At 37.3% G+C, this 18,386-nt stretch overlaps 1 protein-coding gene across 2 annotated transcripts in view; it reads left to right on the forward strand.

Moving 5' to 3' along the window:
- The window catches only part of LOC106870191 (uncharacterized), a 154,602-nt gene that overhangs the window by 117,612 nt on the left and 18,604 nt on the right, over window positions 1–18,386 (forward strand). Inside the window, exon 3 of one of the 2 annotated variants that reach the window (XM_089350698.1) lies at window positions 15,704–18,359. The exons of the other annotated variant lie outside the window; for it this stretch is intronic. Coding sequence (XP_089206824.1) covers window positions 15,704–15,721 — 18 coding nt within the window. The 3' untranslated portion in view covers window positions 15,722–18,359. Of the gene's footprint in view, window positions 1–15,703; window positions 18,360–18,386 lie in introns of those variants that run through there. 2 annotated transcript variants of the gene reach the window in all.

The raw sequence follows: 18,386 nt of genomic DNA on the forward strand, positions 1-18,386 counted from the left end.
TTAACTAGATTCAATCTGTAAATGATGATTATAGTTATCTCCCTGATTACAAATCTCTCTCTATTTCATATCTGGCACTAATTTCTTTTTTATCACTAAGCTTCCGTTAAATATTTTCCCTGAACTTCCGGTCTTTTACTTTTCCTTCAATATGAATCCCGAGTTTTATAGGTAACTATGCTATTCTATAGATTTATGTCGTTTCTCCTCCCTTCCTACCACAATCAGTTAACATTTTATTTTCTTCAGAAACGCAAAGTATTCTTACAGTTTCTCTGCATGCTTGCATTGAATTCGCCATTATAAATTTCAATAATGCTCCCAAAACCGTTCTGTATCCTAGTTTTAGTAAATTGTTTTTGATATATAGCCTTACAATTGATATTTTAATTCTTTCTTCCCTCGGTCTTTCATGGAATTTAGATTACTCCATGAAACACTGTGAGGCGTTTAATCGTGAAGGCGCATAGCCTTGTGATTAGAGTATTGGATTTATGAGCATAAACCCGTGGTTTCAATTCTCAGAATGCGCAGGGCCTTGTGTCCGTAGGTTCTTCACTTCAGTTAAAAATGAATACCAGCCGAATACTGATACAACCCTTCCTGGCTTCTTTCAGCTACCACATCTCCTGCCAGGTCAAGAGAAGAATAACTGAATGTATTTTAGCGAAATCACGTCACATATGCCATAAGGTCATACTTGCTTTCAAGTGATAACTGTAGTTTAAGGCATTTAACTGTAAGATTCTTATCCGTCTGGGAGAGCCTGCAAAAGTTATAAGCAAACTTTAAAAATCATTGGTTGTTGATACAGCACCTAAGACTTAATCTTCGGATCGTCAATACAATGGAATGAATTTGATCTTTCTTCTCATTTTTAGATCAATAATATAAGTTTAGTACCACCAACTAAAGAAATACTTCTGACTTATTTAATGTCCTTTGTCGTTAAAACCACGTTAAAACCAAGGATGACTATAGTCATCCATATTGCTTAGTTTGACAGCAATATGGAAGGTCTTAACAAATGAGCGTTGAGCACATCTTTACCTTTAGACTTTAGTATTCACACATGGTAGAAACAGCTGCTCCATCGTTCTCTGATTCAAGCTTTTATTGCTACAGTAAACTATAATTCCGACTTAGTCATCTTTGTAATATCATATTTAACAATTATCTTGTTGTTGTTGCCATTTCGGTTGAAGCTACTGTTGATCTAGAAGACTTACAAGCAAAAGCGTTCCACCACCGACCATTCAGTATTACTGAATAGTAGCGACCACATTTATCGTAGTAGCGACCACATTGATCAATGTATTTATCTTATTAAGGCAGTACAGTGTGATTATACATCAGTAGTAGACCGTGTAGTGGTTCCCTCCTTGGTCAGTATTCCTCTTTAGCTTCGTTTTGCTTAGCGCTTGATCACATCTGATTGAGCAGACATATGGGTTTTTAAGTAATTGAATTAGCAGTGGTCATTTCATTTAATTCAAAATATTACATACTTAAAACTACCTATGAACCACCTTTTAGATTAGCAGGGTATTTAAGATAGATTCGATTTCTCTTTTTTGCAGAAAGAGCAACTACGTAGAGGTTCTCTCTCTGGTTTGTATCCATATTTAGTGCTGTTACAGTATGTTCTAAATTTATATCCAAGGGACCACATATTAATGCATATATATATATATATATATATATATATATATATATATATATAGGGTGCACATTCAGAAGTACACTTCTGTACTATTTCTGTTTGTCCTACATTTTCTGCACTATTTAGACACTTGGTAAACATATGGCATTTATTTTAACAATCAATGCTCATGTATGATATATGTATATGTGTATGCATATGTATATGCTGACATACGCTCGCACGCACACACTCAAACACGCACACACTCAAACACGCACACGCACACACACTCATATACATGCATAAATATGTACATATTTGTTAGTGCGTGTATCTGGTGTATGTATATGTTACCTTCAAAAAAATTCTAAGCGCACATACTGTACTAACGCGTAAATGAAAAAAAGAAACTCGAAGAAATAGGACGCACGCACACCCACCTGTGCACGTAAATACCCACATACACAGGCATATAAACAAACACATTTGTGTGTGTGTGTGTGTGTGTGTGTGGCGCGTGTATGCCTGCGTGTGTGTGTAGTGTCTGATATGATGTATAATTTGATGTACCAACGATGTATGCTAAAAAGGAATATGAATCGCCCTCAGGGTCTTGGGCCCTTGCAATATATATCAAAGAAATCATCACTATTATTATTATTATTATTATTATTATTATTATTATTATTATTATTATTATTATACACATTATTAAGGCGGCGAGCTGGTAGAACCATTAGTACGCTTGCGAAATGCGGTATTTCGTCTATCAAATTCCGCCGAGGTCGACTTTGCCTTTCATCCTTTGGGAGTTAATAAATTAAGTACCAGTCTAGTACTGGGGGTCAATGTGATCTATTGTACCCCTCCACACAAAGATCCAGGCCTTGTGCCAATAGCAGAAAGGATTATTATTATTATTATCATTATTTAAGGCGGCGAACTGGTAGAATCGTTAGCGCGCTGGACGAAATCCTTAGCGGTATTTGGCCAGTGGCTACATTCTGAGTTCAATTTCCGCCGAGATAGACTTTGCCTTTCATCCTTTCGGGGTCGATAAAACAAGTACCAAACTAAAAAAAATGAGCACAGGGGTCGACTGAACCATTGAAAGCCGTGCCCCAAGCATGCCCGTAATTCAATGAAATAAATATACTCCGACTTAAGTACTGAGTTCATAAAGTTATATATGGAAGCTGCCTTGTCTCTGAAAGCGTTAGTAAACGTTTGTATGTAAGAGGATGTAAAGACTCGTGGCTTAGTGATTAGGGCAATCGGCTCACTTCTCAATCTAGGCACTGTATTGCTTCTTTGAGCATGTCGCTTTATTTCACGTCCTTCCAGTCCATTCAGCTGGGAAAAATTAATTGTATCTGTAATTTAAAGAGTTAGCCTTGTCACATTCTGTGAAAACTGCGTGGATCTTCATGAGAAATGCATGAAGGGTACGCGTGTCTTCAGGGTACTTAGCCAGTTGCGCGTTAATTTCACGAGCAGGCTATTCTGTTAATCGAATCAACTGAAACCCTCGTCGTCATAACCGACGGAATGCCAATATGTACGTGTATAAAATCTCTCAAAAATAAAATCAAAATTTAGCAAGTATTTTAAAACCGCCACAAATCAACTGTCAGATACTTTAATTTTTGTTTTTTAATGTTGCCAAAAAAAAAAAAAAAAAAAGGAGGGGCGCTGAACGTTGATAAGATACAGCTAGGGCTAACAGCACACGGGGGTTAAACTAATCTTGAAAATGTGTGAAGTTTAATTGAAGGGTAGACCACACACAACGGGAAGACAGATCTGTCTGAACTTTTTTTTAATTTTGTTTATAGTTCTGTTTCATCATCGAATACGGAGTATTTCGATTATCCTTATATAGCTTTCTTTACAATACCATGCATTAATTCTCTACACTCGTTACTTTTTCTTCTCTTTTTATGCAAATAAGTTTTTTAGAGAAAAATAAAGTAATTCGTGATTTTTGCTAACTGAATATAAAGATGACCTTACGTGTGGGAGCTGTCATTTGTCTTTACTAACTGACAGTGTGAACAGTTCTGTGAAATTTAATGTTTATAATTTAAAATTCAGATGTACTAAAAACAGAAAGAAAGAAAGAAAGATAATAATAATAATAATAATAATAATAATAATAATAATAATAATAATAATCATCATCATCATCATCATCATCATCATTATTACTATCATTATTATTATTATTATTATTATTATTATTATTATTATTATTATTATTATTATTATTATTTCATTTATTGGTCACCAGAACCGACATATAGGGGATAATACAGTAGACGTGGACAGTGGGGATTTTACACAAAACAACGTACACAAAACAATAACAATATCAAACAAGAAGAATATAACAATGAAAGTTCCCCAGTAGGGGGTGGGGTAACCGCCTGAAGTTGGCTCAGGTACCCCATTAATCCTGACGCTTCGAAGGTATCCGGGAAGGGCACCCTTCGCTCTCTCAAATTCACTAGCCTACGGGCGCATTATTAGAGTAGGTCCACTCACACGGGCTATTTTCGCTACATTCACCCACCTTTTGGTAAATGTAGTGGGGGGGGGGGGGGTTAGCACTTCTCTCTCCACCCTCATCTTCCTTACCAAGTGAAATTTCAAGAAGGTGATGAGGGATTGGCCGAAAAGAAAAGTGTCCGTACCAATGGAAGACAGCGGATGGATCTTCACTATGGACTCGGTCGATAGCCAGATCCGTCCTACACGTGATAACAGTTGTTCAACAAAACACCACAAGTCAGTGATGCACGAACACTGGACGAGTGAGTGCAAAACGGTTTCGTCGCTCTGCGCGCATCTCGGGCTGACAGCACTTCCGTGTCTGTATAGTTTATCTGACAGCACTTCCGTGTCTGTAGAGTTTATCTCGAACCGGCAGTGACCCCGCCCCGGTAGTACTGTCGAGCTAGGGATTTCTGGAAGTTATCCATCATCCCCGGCTTGAAAGTCCTCGTGAACAGACTGGTCAGTTCGACTTCGTCGACGCCTAGCGCGTCTCCGAGTGCGTCATCGCTCTTTCCCTCCATTAACCCTCTATAGAGCTCTAGAGTGGTTGCACCACTGATCGCATTGCCCGACTGGTAAAGGGCAGTGAGTGCTTGGCAACATTCCAGATGCCAGTCACCCTGTCCCGAGTTCTTCTTGACTCGGGACTGCAGCTCGGTCATGGAGACGAGCTGAGGAAAGGCATGTTTGACAAGGTATCTGGTGAGTTTGTCTAAAACAATTCGTCTAAAATACAATTGATCTAAATGCAATTTGTCTAAAACAATTTGTCAAAAACAATTTGTCTAAAATATAATTTGTCTCAAAAATAAAAATTGTTTCTTTTTTGATGAATTCGTTGGAAGTAGAAAGGAATAATTGTTTATTTGTGCTATTGAGTATAAATAGTTGTTTGCAATAATATGCTGTGGAATAAAACTAGTTGTTTGCTAAAAAAAAAACTAGTAGTTTCCTAAAAGAAAAATTCTCATTTGGAATTATTTAAAGTGAAAAGACCCATAGCCAAAGATCTCTGCTGAATTTACTGAATCAGAGAAAGATCGTGAGTTGGTTGATAATAGACATACATACTATAAGAATTGTGAAAATGGTGAACGAGTTTATTGGAAGTGCGGAAAATATCCATAAACAAAATGCCGTGTTCGCATAATTTCTGTAGAAGGATAAAACTCTGAAATCTTCCAACGACCATAGTCATATATTGGTTGCCGCTGAAATTGCAGCAAAAGAAGCGGTTTCAAAAATACGTCAACTGGCTAAGTCAACACGAGATGCATCCAATTCAGTAATTTCTAATGTGACAAGACTTAATTTACAGTGTTTATCACTAAGCTGTTACTGGTATGCAGACGGCACATTTAAAACAGTCCCTTTTTGCACGAGATAAAGAATCTTGAACAATCATGTGTGCCATTGTCAATAACGATCGATTTTGAGAAAGCGATGATGAAAGCATTTTCGAAAGAATTTCCTAGTGCAGAACAAAACGGTTGCTTTTTCCACTTCAGCCATTGTATTTTTCGTGTATTTCAAAGTAATAGTTTAAAACGAAAATATGAAATAGACCGTAATTTTGCTTTAGTGATGAGGATGCTACCAGCATTAGCATTTGTCCCAGTAGGCACAGTAACAAGAGTATTTGAGTCATTATGTGATAACAACACCTTCCCTGATGAAGCACAAGAAATCATTGATTATTTTGAGGATACGTGGACTGAAAAGCCCAACAGAAGGAATGTGCGACGCTCACCTCTCTTCTCACCAAATATGTGGAATATATATTTAAGAGTTCTTGATGATTTACCCAAAGCAAATACCTCTGTCGAAGGATGGCATCGAGCATTCGAAACCCAAGTTGGGTCTCATCACCCCGACCATCTGGAAATTCATCAACATTTTACAAAAAGATCAAAGTCTAAGGAAAGCTTGTGTGTTATACCGCGAACGTAATCAATAATATTTTGTGGATTAAAATTTTGAACAATACTTTATATTCGTTTTGCAGTGTCTCGAATATAAAGTATTGTTTAAAATTTTAATCCACAAAATATTATTGATTACGTTCGCGGTATAACACACAAGCTTTCCTTTTAAGATTGAATAAGTCCTTTCAGTAAATATTATCCTTTGTTTTTTTATGCATTTTAAATTAAAATAATCCTAAGGTTTTTATGAATAGTTAACAGCTAGTTATAAACCCAAAGAATTATAAATTATGAATAAAAAATACGAATTCATTAAAAAGAAAAAAAAATTATTTTTTAGTCAGATTGTGTTTTAGACAAATTGCATTTACATCAATTGTATTTTAGACAAACTCGCCTAGACCTGTTTGACATACGGCGACCACACTTGTTCATCGTTCCGTCAGAATATCTGGAGAGGTCTGGTCCGAACCAAATCCCAAGCAATTTTACCAGTCCGTCCATCTAGTGCCAAAACGACGCTGTTGGACGGCATGGACTTGCCTCTCCAGCTACCAAATTGCAAACCCACCGACTTTACCGGTTTAAATTTTGCTCCAGTCAACTTTTCATATACTTACAATGACGTTCTGACCACCTCAGTGATGTAGTCCGCATGAGTCGACACAACCCATCTGCAGCAGCTCCAGCCTCCGCAGTAGAGGCTCAAAACGTACAGAAGGGAGGAGAGAGGGCACTCTTGACAGACCGGTGGGGAGATCTGAAACGGTTCTGAGAAGTGGTCATCAACTTTCACCACCGAGCAGATGCCGCTGTGAATTGCAACGACCCAACCTCTGAAGACGGAGTCGAAGCCAACCTCCAGATACCGATGGTCGACCCAATCGAAAGCTTTCGATTGATCAAACTTGATTAGCGCCCCACCGAAGCAATGTTTCCACCCTACCCTTTCTATGATGTACCGCATGAGGTGGAAGTTATCGTGTATGGACTTGATTGGTATTGCGCCTCCCCAATCAAATCCTCGACAAGCACTGACCTCTTCGCTAACACCTTGGCCAAAATCTTAAACTCTAGGTTAAGCAGAGTTATGGGCCTGAAGTTATCTAATGTGTCCCTCTTGTTTTTGTCTTTCCTTATCAGCGTCACTACGCTCCGGCTCACAGAATTGGAAATACTCCCTTTGCTTCCAGGGCGACCTCAGGCCTCGAACAATTAAAATTCTTACCCTTAATATGGACATGTTGGCATGCTAAAGAGAGAAGGGAAAGTTTTACTTACCTCCCGCTGTCTTGTGAAGGTCGGGTGGTTCAACTTCCATAATTGGTGGGGTTTTCGGGGAGGGGGGTACCCCTTTAAGAGTTTCGAAGTGAGTCTCACGTTCGCGGTTCCCACGTCCCCAGGAAAGCTCTCTCGAATTTTTGTGCAGGAATCGAGCGATATTCATACCAGAAGCAAATCTTCTGGTACACGAAATGTGCTCGATTCGAAAATCACTCCCACCATCATTCAAATTCAAGGTTTTGTGTTACGCGGGCCATCAGTTCTTCATTGTCCCTTCTGATGAGTACGAAGTTGGGTGTTTTGTGTTGGTGTTGTTTGCTTGCTTGACTGTAGTGGTGATGGTCTTATTGTTGTTTCGGTGGTATCTGCAGTTTTAGATGTTTGTGTGAGTGTTTGTTCTTGTTTGTTTAGGTTGTTTGCGTCTGGGGGATTCTGGCGACAGTGATGGGATGCTTGCGTGGGTGGTGTTTGTATTTTTTATTGTGAGTGTTGTTATGCTTTGTAGTTTTTGTTCTGTACTTTCTTTTTTTTTCTTCTTGGGGTGGGGGTGGGAGCTTTTTGGTTTTCCTTCATCTTCACTACTGGAGGATAAGAGGTATGCTGTTGTAAGTGCATCTATGTGTATGGTTATATTCTTGTTTATGTGAGTATTTTTGTTTAGTGTAAGGGAGTGACAGAGCTTTTCTCGTTTCCCCCTAGGGTGGGTAATATCTTTGGTGCTTCGTTTGTTGTTGCTAGTGATTTTGCTAGTGCTGGTGTTGTTTGTGGTCCACGTCTCGGCGTATCCATCACTGGAGGCCTTTGACCCCTTGCACTTTTTACCAGTTGGAGGCAGCAAACTCGCAAATGAATATTTTCTCCATGTCAGTTCTCATCGCCTCTATCGGGGCGGTATCCGTCCCCTCCACAATTACGCATCCCAGAAGACACCACATAACAAGTCCTGGTGGGATTCTACGAATGCGGACAAGTGCTGTACGTTTCCCCACGTGGAAGGGGTACATAATGACTTTGCTGGGCTTCTGACTTAAAATCACCGAAATGGTGCGGTACTGTTTACCCCTCGCTATGTACTCAGTGTCATCTTTGATGCACCTCAGCGTCACTTCAATATATACTTGGGCTATTAAAGTCACTCTTTGTGTCTCTGCTGAGCTGCATCTGAAAAATACCGTTCTGTTCTTCACTGTTTCAATTGCCTGTGACGGAATAGTTAGGTTTGCCCAGGTTTCTTCTTGTTTAATCAGTTTCCATGCCTGGGTCAACATTTCATCTCTGTTTGTGATCTCCACGATGAAGCGTTGCTTCTTTTTCGCTGCTGCTGCGAACGTATTTTTGTCGTTGGTAATGTTCTCGTCGTCGTCGTCGTTGTTGTTGTTGTCGTTGTTCTTCTTGATGTTGGTTTTGTAGCTGTTGCTGTTAAAAAAAGTGGTGGGGAGGATGATAGAGATGTGGCCCTCCTGATACAGGCAGGCCTCTAGAGATAATCGAGGAACCCCATTGTCCGAGATTTCCCTGGAACCCCTAGAGCAATTGCCCTCTTCAATTCCTTCTCTCCGATTCACAGGTCTACACTTAGAGAGGTACCTTCCACTCTTGGCATTTTAGCAAATTTCACCCACCTTTCAATAAACTCACTCGAGGACAACACTTCCCTCTCTCATTCTCAATTTCCTTGATAATAATAGTAATAATGGTTATGATGGTGATTTTGGGGACAAAGTAGTCAAAAAGCGTTATTATATATATATATATATATATATATATATATATATATATATATATACGTAGAGATAGATAGATAGATAGATAGATAAACGACTTGACAGGAAGACAGAGAGAGAGAGAGAGAGAGAGAGAGAGAGAGAGAGAGAGAGAGAGAGAGAGAGAGAGAGAAAGAAAATATGAAAGACAAACAGGCAGGCAGGCAGAGGCAGGAATGTCTTAGTGAATGTGGATGGGGCGGTGCTGATTATGTGTGTATATATTATATGCGAATATTCTTGTGAAAATAAGACTACGAAAAGGTAAAGAAGGACAAGGAGGATTACAGAGAAACAGATATAACGAATGAGAGAGAGACAGGAATAGATAGGGAGTGAGAGAAATAGATAGAGAGAGAAAAGTGAACCGCGTAAAGAGACCCTGAGCGAGAGTAAAAAGCAAAAAATGACACAAAAAAGAACGCAATATAGATGTAGAAAAGGATTTAGCGGAGTAAAATGAAGATGTATGAAAAGAAGGTTAATACCTTGTTAGACCCCTAGAAATTGCACCTCCCATTCCGTTTATCTTAATTTTATCTTAGATCCGACATACTATCACTAATGGTTTTGCACTAGATGATGCTCCCAAGGAACCAAATAGACTAGCTAACACCCCCCACCACCATCACTAATGTTTAGGGGGCTCCGCTTTCCTGTTGTAATGTACTTATTATATACCGAGCAAGTCGTTTATATGTATGCACGCGCGCGTTGCGTTTCTGTTAAAGTATGTGTGCATACATATGTATGTAAGTACGTATGCATAGATGGCTCTGTCTTCCATATGAGTGTGTGTGTGTTTGTGTGTGTTTGAGTGCTGTGTGGAGTAATTACATTTGTATATAATATATATATATATATATATATATATATATATATATATATGTATGTATATATATATGTATATATATATGTATATATATATATATATGTATATATATATGTATATATATATATGTATATATATATGTATATATATATATATATATATATATATATATATATATATATGTATATATATATATATGTATATATATATATGTATATATATATATATATATGTATATATATATATATATATATATATATGTATATATATATATATATATATATATATATATGTATATGTATATATATATATATATATATCTCCATATATGTGTGTGTGTGTGTGTGTGTGTGTGTGTGTGTGAGTGGAGGTGCAATGGCCCAGTGGTTAGGGCAGCGGACTCGCGGTCATATGATCACGGTTTCGATTCCCAGACCGGGCGTTGTGAGTGTTTATTGAGCGAAAACACCTAGAGCTCCGCGAGGCTCCGGCGGGGGATGGTGGCGAACCCTGCTGTACTCTTTCACCACAACTTTCTTTCACTCTTTCTTCCTGTTTCTATTATGCCTGTAATCCAAAGGGTCAGCCTTGTCACACTGTCACGCTGAATATCTCCGAGAACTACGTTAAGGGTACACGTGTCTTTGGAGTGCTCAGCCACTTGCACGTTAATTTCACGAGCAGGGTGTTCCGTTGATCGGATCAACTGGAACTCTCGACGTCGTAAGCGACGGAGTGCCAACATATATATATATATATATATATATATATATATATATATATATATATATATGTAAAGTGTGTGAATGTATGCAATGCACGGCCAGTAATCCTAATTCAAGCCTGTTCGAGTAAATTTATGATTAAGTATATTCCAGACATGACTATCACCTATTTTATCCATAAATAGTATTATTCACTACATGTTTCATACTTTTAATACAGTTGGGAGCGGTGTGAAGGAGAATTGTCTGCTGTTTCTCGCAGCTTGAACAATCACATATTCATTCAAACGTTCCGGTGTGTGCTTGCGTGTGTGCGTGCGTGTGCGTGTGTGTGCATCCGTCCTTTTGTGTGCGTGAGTGACTGAGTGAGCGAGCGTGTGTGTGGTTCTTTTTCTTGTATTTGTGTAATGTAGAGCAGCAATCATCTACCTATTTTGCAGTACGAACCGGGATATACCCGAAGGATGTTAGGAAGTTCCTGCCTTTGGGTAAAAGAAGATACAGAAGGATCCGTTAATTGTGATTTTACTCAACCTATTCCCCTCTCAGATTCACACACTTATTGCAGCGGCCCTTCAGTTTTCCTAAGCCCTCTGAAAGAACTCGGAATGTTGGACTTTCAACCGAGCCTTTCGCGATACCCTTAAAGCCAGCAACTTTCAAGCACCCCCACGTGAGTGTGTGTGTGTGTGTGTGTGTGTGTGTGTGGTGTAGACAATTTCATCTTTTTATATGGCTTTAGCCACTTTGAAGCTAAAGTATCTTTATTCACTGATGTTGGTAAGATGTGGTAGAATGGGAATTTGGTAGCTATTTCTAACAGATCGAGCGTGGAAACTCCTTCGTCGCTCGTTTACGAAATATTTATTGTACAAGCAAAACATGGCCTTGAACTTCTGATATTTTCCTTCCCTGATTAAACACAAGACGGTGTCAATAGGCATTCCGACCGGAGAGAGACAGTTGACTCAGACTGTGTCACCATCTAGTGTTGTGATGTGGCTATAATGGCTAAAACACTTTCTCTCAAATATTCCACTTGACTTTACTTTTTCTCAAAACTTCACTTCATCCAGGTAGTGTAACATGCTTGTTGATTTTCTTGTTCTTTAAGTCAACCCTATTTTAGGCGGCTTCTTATCAATGGCGTTTCAGTTGTAACCATTTCGTCAGTTTTGAGACAAGGTATCTTGGACCAAATATTCTGTGTCCTTGTTTTTTCTTGTTTATTTATTTATTTATTTTTTAAGGACGTACTTCATATGAACATCTTGATGTTATTTATTAAATACTTTCTATCATTTCATCAGAATGTAATTTCAGGCAAGTTAGAAACAAGCTGTTTGTACAGAGTAAGACAATGTTTCAGCTTTTTTTTTTTTAGTGAAGCTAAATTAAACTGAGACAAATGCAATATAATTGAAGGCTGGGCTGTGTTAATGAACTGGGATTTAAATATTATTGGATGTTGACTGTATCGAGGTTCCTAATCCTAAATGCTTTTGAGACACATTTGTACATCAACTTGGTTTAAATGAAGTCTTCCCCTCTCTCTTGAAGAGGGTAGAAGTTAAATATGTTTAAGTGATCCAATTAGTCTAAACCAGACATTTCCTTATTTGTTGCAATGATTAGCATCTCCGTAGAAAGTGAATTCTCGATAAGCACCCTTTCTTTTAAGGGACCCCTAAGAAGCAACATTGCGAAAGCAGACTAGAACAGGGTCACATAAGCACAACTTCTTGATCAGAATGTTTTAAGTGTATATGTGTCCATGAATTTATTTCTTATGTGAGACTCTCCTTTTTAGATTTGTTTATTCACAATAGTTCTATTATCCTTAAGTTTATCTCATGCTCTAATGCAATGTTTTTCTAGAGGATCTAAGAAGATTGAAGAGGAGCAGGCAAATTGCCTTGTTTAAGATCGTTTAAAGTTTTAAAACTTCTCCAACACCATGACAACGTAAGAAGAATTATATGGATGCACATGCTATCCGGCTTTCTCATTAAAAAAGGAGGGGCAAAAAGATGTGTGTGTGTGTGTGTGTGTGTGTGTGTGTGTAGATAAAGAACCGCTGCCATAAAAGATTTGAGAGAGAAAAGAGATTTTTGACTGGTTTACGTTGTGCTTCTTACAGGACAGGAGTAGTTCGAATTTACTTGTATTCAGTTGCAACTTCTACCTCAGACTATTTGATATTGAAAGAAGATTGTAATAAACAGTTGCTCACATAGCTTTTAATGTTTACATCGTTGTTGTTCTCGTTGCTTTGCAGTTTTGAAAAATCAGGTAATATTTGAGTTTTAATAGGTTGACCTGTATTCTACTGACATAAATAATGATGTTCCCTTGAGAAACACCACCCATGGATGTAACCTAATTGCGGTATATTAAATTAAGATAACTTACTACACGAACTACTTTACCAATTATTTAGTTTAAACGATGTTAGTGAAATTTTTCGTTGAATGTCTTGTCCAAGTGACTGTGTGTGTAGATATATATATATATATATATATATATATATATATATATATATATATATATATATATATATATATATTCAGTATCTCACAGAAGTATGTACACCCCTTGAAAATTTTAGTAAAATTGCCATTACTCTGATAATATCGAAGGAAATCAAATGAAATTTATACTGAATAAAATATATTATACTTGCAAACATTATACAAATTTCGAATGCAAAACACTAAACATTTTCAAAGATATGAACGAAATATCATTTTCAAACGTTACAAAAATATATATACCCTAAAGGAAATTTTCTATATTCAATATTTTATTCACTTTTTTTTTTTTTTTTTACTTAATTCAGATATTATTGATAATTTCAATTCTAATAAATTATTTTTCCTGGAATTTTTGCACCGATCATTGTTACTGCATCTGCAAGAATTCTGATTTGTGTAATGTGATGAAAATCTTCTTCTTCATTGTGAGTAAAATGGCACCAAAAGGAAAAGCATTGTCTGAAAATTTGAAGAAAATTATTTTTGAATTTGCACAAGAATGGTTTAGGATACAAGTTAATTAGCAAACAAATACATATTAGTGTAAACATAGTTGCCAAAGTAATTCAGAAGTACAATGCTACTGGACGGCTAAGCAATAAACATCATCCAGATCGTCCTTCTATTTTAACTGCACGTGATATTCACCACATCCAATAATGCCTTATGTACGACAGGCGTCGTACTCCTTCATCTTTGGCCCAAGAAGTAGGAAGAATTTCAACCATGTTTCGTGGTCTGCTACCACAACAGCTCCTTTATAGGATCCAGTTAGCTCAAGACATCATCAGGAGGAACCACGTCCGGTTTAGGCCCCTACTCCTCTACCGTTTTGACGTGGCGGGGCCCCTCCTTTCGGAGGTGTCTTCAGCTCTGGTGTTGGGTGCATGTCTTCTTTCACTGTTTGTGACTGTTCTAATTCAACTGTGGAATGTCCCTCGCTATGGTTATTTTCCAGGAGGTTCTAGAAAAAGTGTATCCTTGTTAGTGGAAAAAGTGTATCCTTTCAAACAGTTCGCCAAAGTTTGAACCAGTGTGGTCTTCAAGGATGCATTCCTCGTAGGAAACTTCTTCTCACTACCAGACATAAATCAAGCCGTCCTTCTTTTGACGAAACCTATGTGAATAAGGGGAAGGAGTTTGGGAATAAAATTCTTTTTTCTGACGCGACGGAAATCAACTTTGGGTCAGGTGGTGCCGACGACCAGGTGATAATAGCAACAATTGCACCGTGCCTACCGTGAAACACGGCGGTGGAAGTATTATGCTTTGGGGATGAAAGAGTGCAGCTGGTATTGGAGGACTCGCATTTATTGAGAGAACAATGGATTCAGGGCTTTATTGTGACATATTGCGGAAAACAATGTTGAAAGGTATCAAGGGACTAGGAAGACATTCCAAATTCCAACATGATAATGACACTGAACACACTTCAAAGATGATGATTAAGTTTTTACCTACCATGTCACCTGATTTAAACCCAATAGAATATTTGTGGGGTGTTTTGAAAAGAAAGGTTGAGGAGAAAAAACCCCGCAATGTAACACAGTTGAAAGACATTATTTAGGATGAATGGAGGTTGATATCATCGGTTATATGCGGAAACTTAGTCGACTCTATGCCCAGAAGACTTAATGCAGTCATTGAAAGCAAGGGCGGTCTCGCCAAATATTGAATATAGCAAATAACCCTTTAGGGTGTACATACTTCTGTATCGTTTGAAAATTAATATTTCGTTCATATGTTTGAAAATGTTTTTTGTTTTATGTTCGAGATTTGTATAATGTTTGCCGGTATAATATATTTTATTCAGTAAAAAATTCGTTTGATTCCCTTCGATATTATCAGAGTAATGGTAATTTTACTGAAATTTTCTAGGGGTGTACATACTTCTGTGAGATACTGTATATATATATGTATACATACATATATACATACATACATACATACATACAGAGATCATATAAGTATTTAAACCCTTTATTCGAGTATATATTTTCCTACGTGAATAAGTTAGGCAAGACACTCATATTAGATTTGGCTAAAGGAATTGATTTCGAAGTCACCAGTCATATTTGATATTATCATTCTTTCATAAAGTTTAGTGAGATTTGATAAAAATGCCCTAATGCCTCTCTGATATTTTTAGGACTGACTTGTTTGGAAAGGAAAATGTCTGTATATAGCCAATGTCTCGAAAAGTGCGATAGAAGTTAATCTTAGAAGTATTGTTGATTGGAAACAATACAATTCTGCGATGTTTGTAGGGGATAGGAGTATATTCGCTAAGATTATTGGAGTTTAGTTGCAATGATTGGGATCATTTTCTTGAAATACACTCTCACGCTATTTTTATCAAAGTTGATATCACAAAGAATTGTTTTAAATGGTTTATAATCAAGAAAGATGAAGAGCACAATTTATAATTTTTATTTTCAGTGTCTTCGTGATTTGTGACGTATAGACCCTAACCCTAACCACAGCTCATCGGTTGCTGTATTTGGAAACAGCGAGCTTACTCTCTTAGTTCGTATTGAATAAACTTGAGCCGTACAGTGGAGCAGTCCCCAAATTTTTGGTACCACTGACCGGTGTCATGCTAAACAACTTTTCCATAGACCGGGATATCACATGCAAAAAAAACAAAAAAAGACAAAAAAAACAAAGTGCACAATATATAATTTAATTATCACATATATAATACGTATCTATTATGATAACAAAACCAATGCCTGAATTAGACAGCACACGTGAGTCCACAACATTTTAGGAACCATTAAGAACAAATATAGACGGGCTGGTCACATCGAACGACTGAAGGACAACAGATGCACAATCAGGGTGACGGAAATGGACACCAAGGGAATGGACAAGATCAATAGGTCAACCAAAAACAAGATGGTGAGATGATCTCACTTGCTACCTGGTGCCCACATGACCATAGCTGACCGGAGACAGACAAACAGCAGTGGAGAGACTTCAGGGAGGGGTTTCTCCTTCTGGAATGATGACATTGAGGTTGAGAATATATAATGTAAAACATACCGCAAACTGTGATAATCAATAAAATAGAAATTTTCAAAAATTATTCTTTCTGTGCGGCCCGCTACCGACTGATCCATGGTCCGGTACTGGTCGGCGACCCGGTGGTTGGGGACATCTGCTGTATAGCACCAGCTGCTGAATGTGTTCAAAAGTTAGGTAGCATATTTATTTATAGTTTCTCACTTTCTTTAGTTCTTTCTAGCTTTGATTGCTGTATCTATGTTTGTATATTTGAAATTCTTGATACTATTTCTGAACGCTCAGACTTTTAAAAAAATTGTACTTACGTTTGGATTCATTATAGGGAAAGAGTTTCTCGATTTGAATACAAACGCCCTTTATGTCGTTTATTTAATGCTTATTTATTGATACCCTTCTCTCTCTCTCCCTCTCTCTCTCCATGCATAGACACAGTCATATATATATATATATATATATATATATATATATATATATATATATATGCACATTTGCATACATTAACGATGTCTGTTAATTCCCTTCCAAGATTTTCTGTAATAGTAATTAGACTTCATTTGCAGGAAGCTTTCGTATGTGTGTGTGTGTGTGTGTGTGTGCAACATAAAAGACAAAAATACAGTGAGAGAGAGGGAGAGAGAAAGAGGAGATGCGAGTAAGATAAACAGACAAATAGACATAGAGCTGAGCACTTAGACTTCCATACCTCTTACTGAATGTAAACATCATTCACGTACACGTATATATATATATGTGTGTGTGTGTGTGTGTGTGTGTGTCTGTGTGTGTGTATGTGTGTGTGCATGTATGTGTGCGTATTATTCAACCCCTTAGAACCCACATTCAGTGTAAAAGGATCCTGCAAAGAATGTATGCTGGTCACACCCCCACCTCTTAATAAAGGCCTTGAAATAGAAACTAGGTGAATTTTGAACCGAAGCATATGTTACACCTCCCTCTACGTATGCATAAATATATGTTTATATGTGAATACTCGCGTATACACTCAACACGTGCACACATTATATATATATATATATATATATATATGTTCATTCAGACGTTGATTTGTTTTTAAAATAGAAACAAGGGCTCTTGTTGAGGTGTCTATTACCGCAAAGTAAAACTAGTCGTACACCCTTCTCTAACATCAATTGAAAGAAGCAACAGAGGAACCGCACGTATACGTAAAACCTGTAAGAAATAGCACTCAGATCTTCATCTTGCCTCCTACTTTCTTAAAGAAATTTCTCATTAGCTAACAGAGCCGTAATTATTTCTAAAAACTTAAATATTCTTGGATGGATTACTTTTAAGTATAGATTGATTTGATCACCACCATAAACAATAATAAAACCCACATGACTATGTCTTCATGTGGGAATAACTTTTAAGAGTTGTCTGTTGGCACTAACATGTCTGTAGCTCAGTTTCAATTCCTAGTCGAACCAATTCACTTCACATGCGTTTAGAACATAACATAATATAAGCAGTGTTTAAAGTGAGCGTGTGTGCGGTCGCTCGCCCTAAGAGAAAACGCAGCCAAATTTTCATTAAATCCCACCCTAACATTTACTTTTTTTTTATCATTAAAAATGTGTGCTATAGATAACATAAATCCGAATAGACTATACTTGAAGAAAATAAACTTGATGGTCATAGGAGGAACTGCTCTGATCATAGGTATGCTTGATAAGAGCACAGCAACAATGTACACGGCATACAAATCAGGTCATAATCAATAGAACCTACAAAAAAAAATGTATTCCACTTAATAAACTGCCTTGCTTTTCTGTATAATAGTTCAAGACACAGTGGAAAAGGAGAACGTACAACTGAATTATGAATAACAACGATATTCATAAGTTTTATTCTTGTTTCTAAAACTTTCCTTGTAATTACAGTTAAAGACTGTACGCTATTGACTGTTGTTATTTTAACCCTAAGTCGGCCCTGAATAAAAAAAGTCTTGTGATCAAAGGTTTCCACTTATGATTATTACGATCTTCTGCATATCAAAATCTACATTCTCTAATTTATTTACATTTGACGGATATTTGTCCTCATCTTGTTTGTTGTTAACACAACGTTTCGGCTG

Source organism: Octopus bimaculoides, chromosome 4 (assembly GCF_046866305.1).
Source record: "Octopus bimaculoides isolate indiv1 chromosome 4, ASM4686630v1, whole genome shotgun sequence".
Lineage (NCBI taxonomy): Eukaryota > Metazoa > Mollusca > Cephalopoda > Octopoda > Octopodidae > Octopus > Octopus bimaculoides.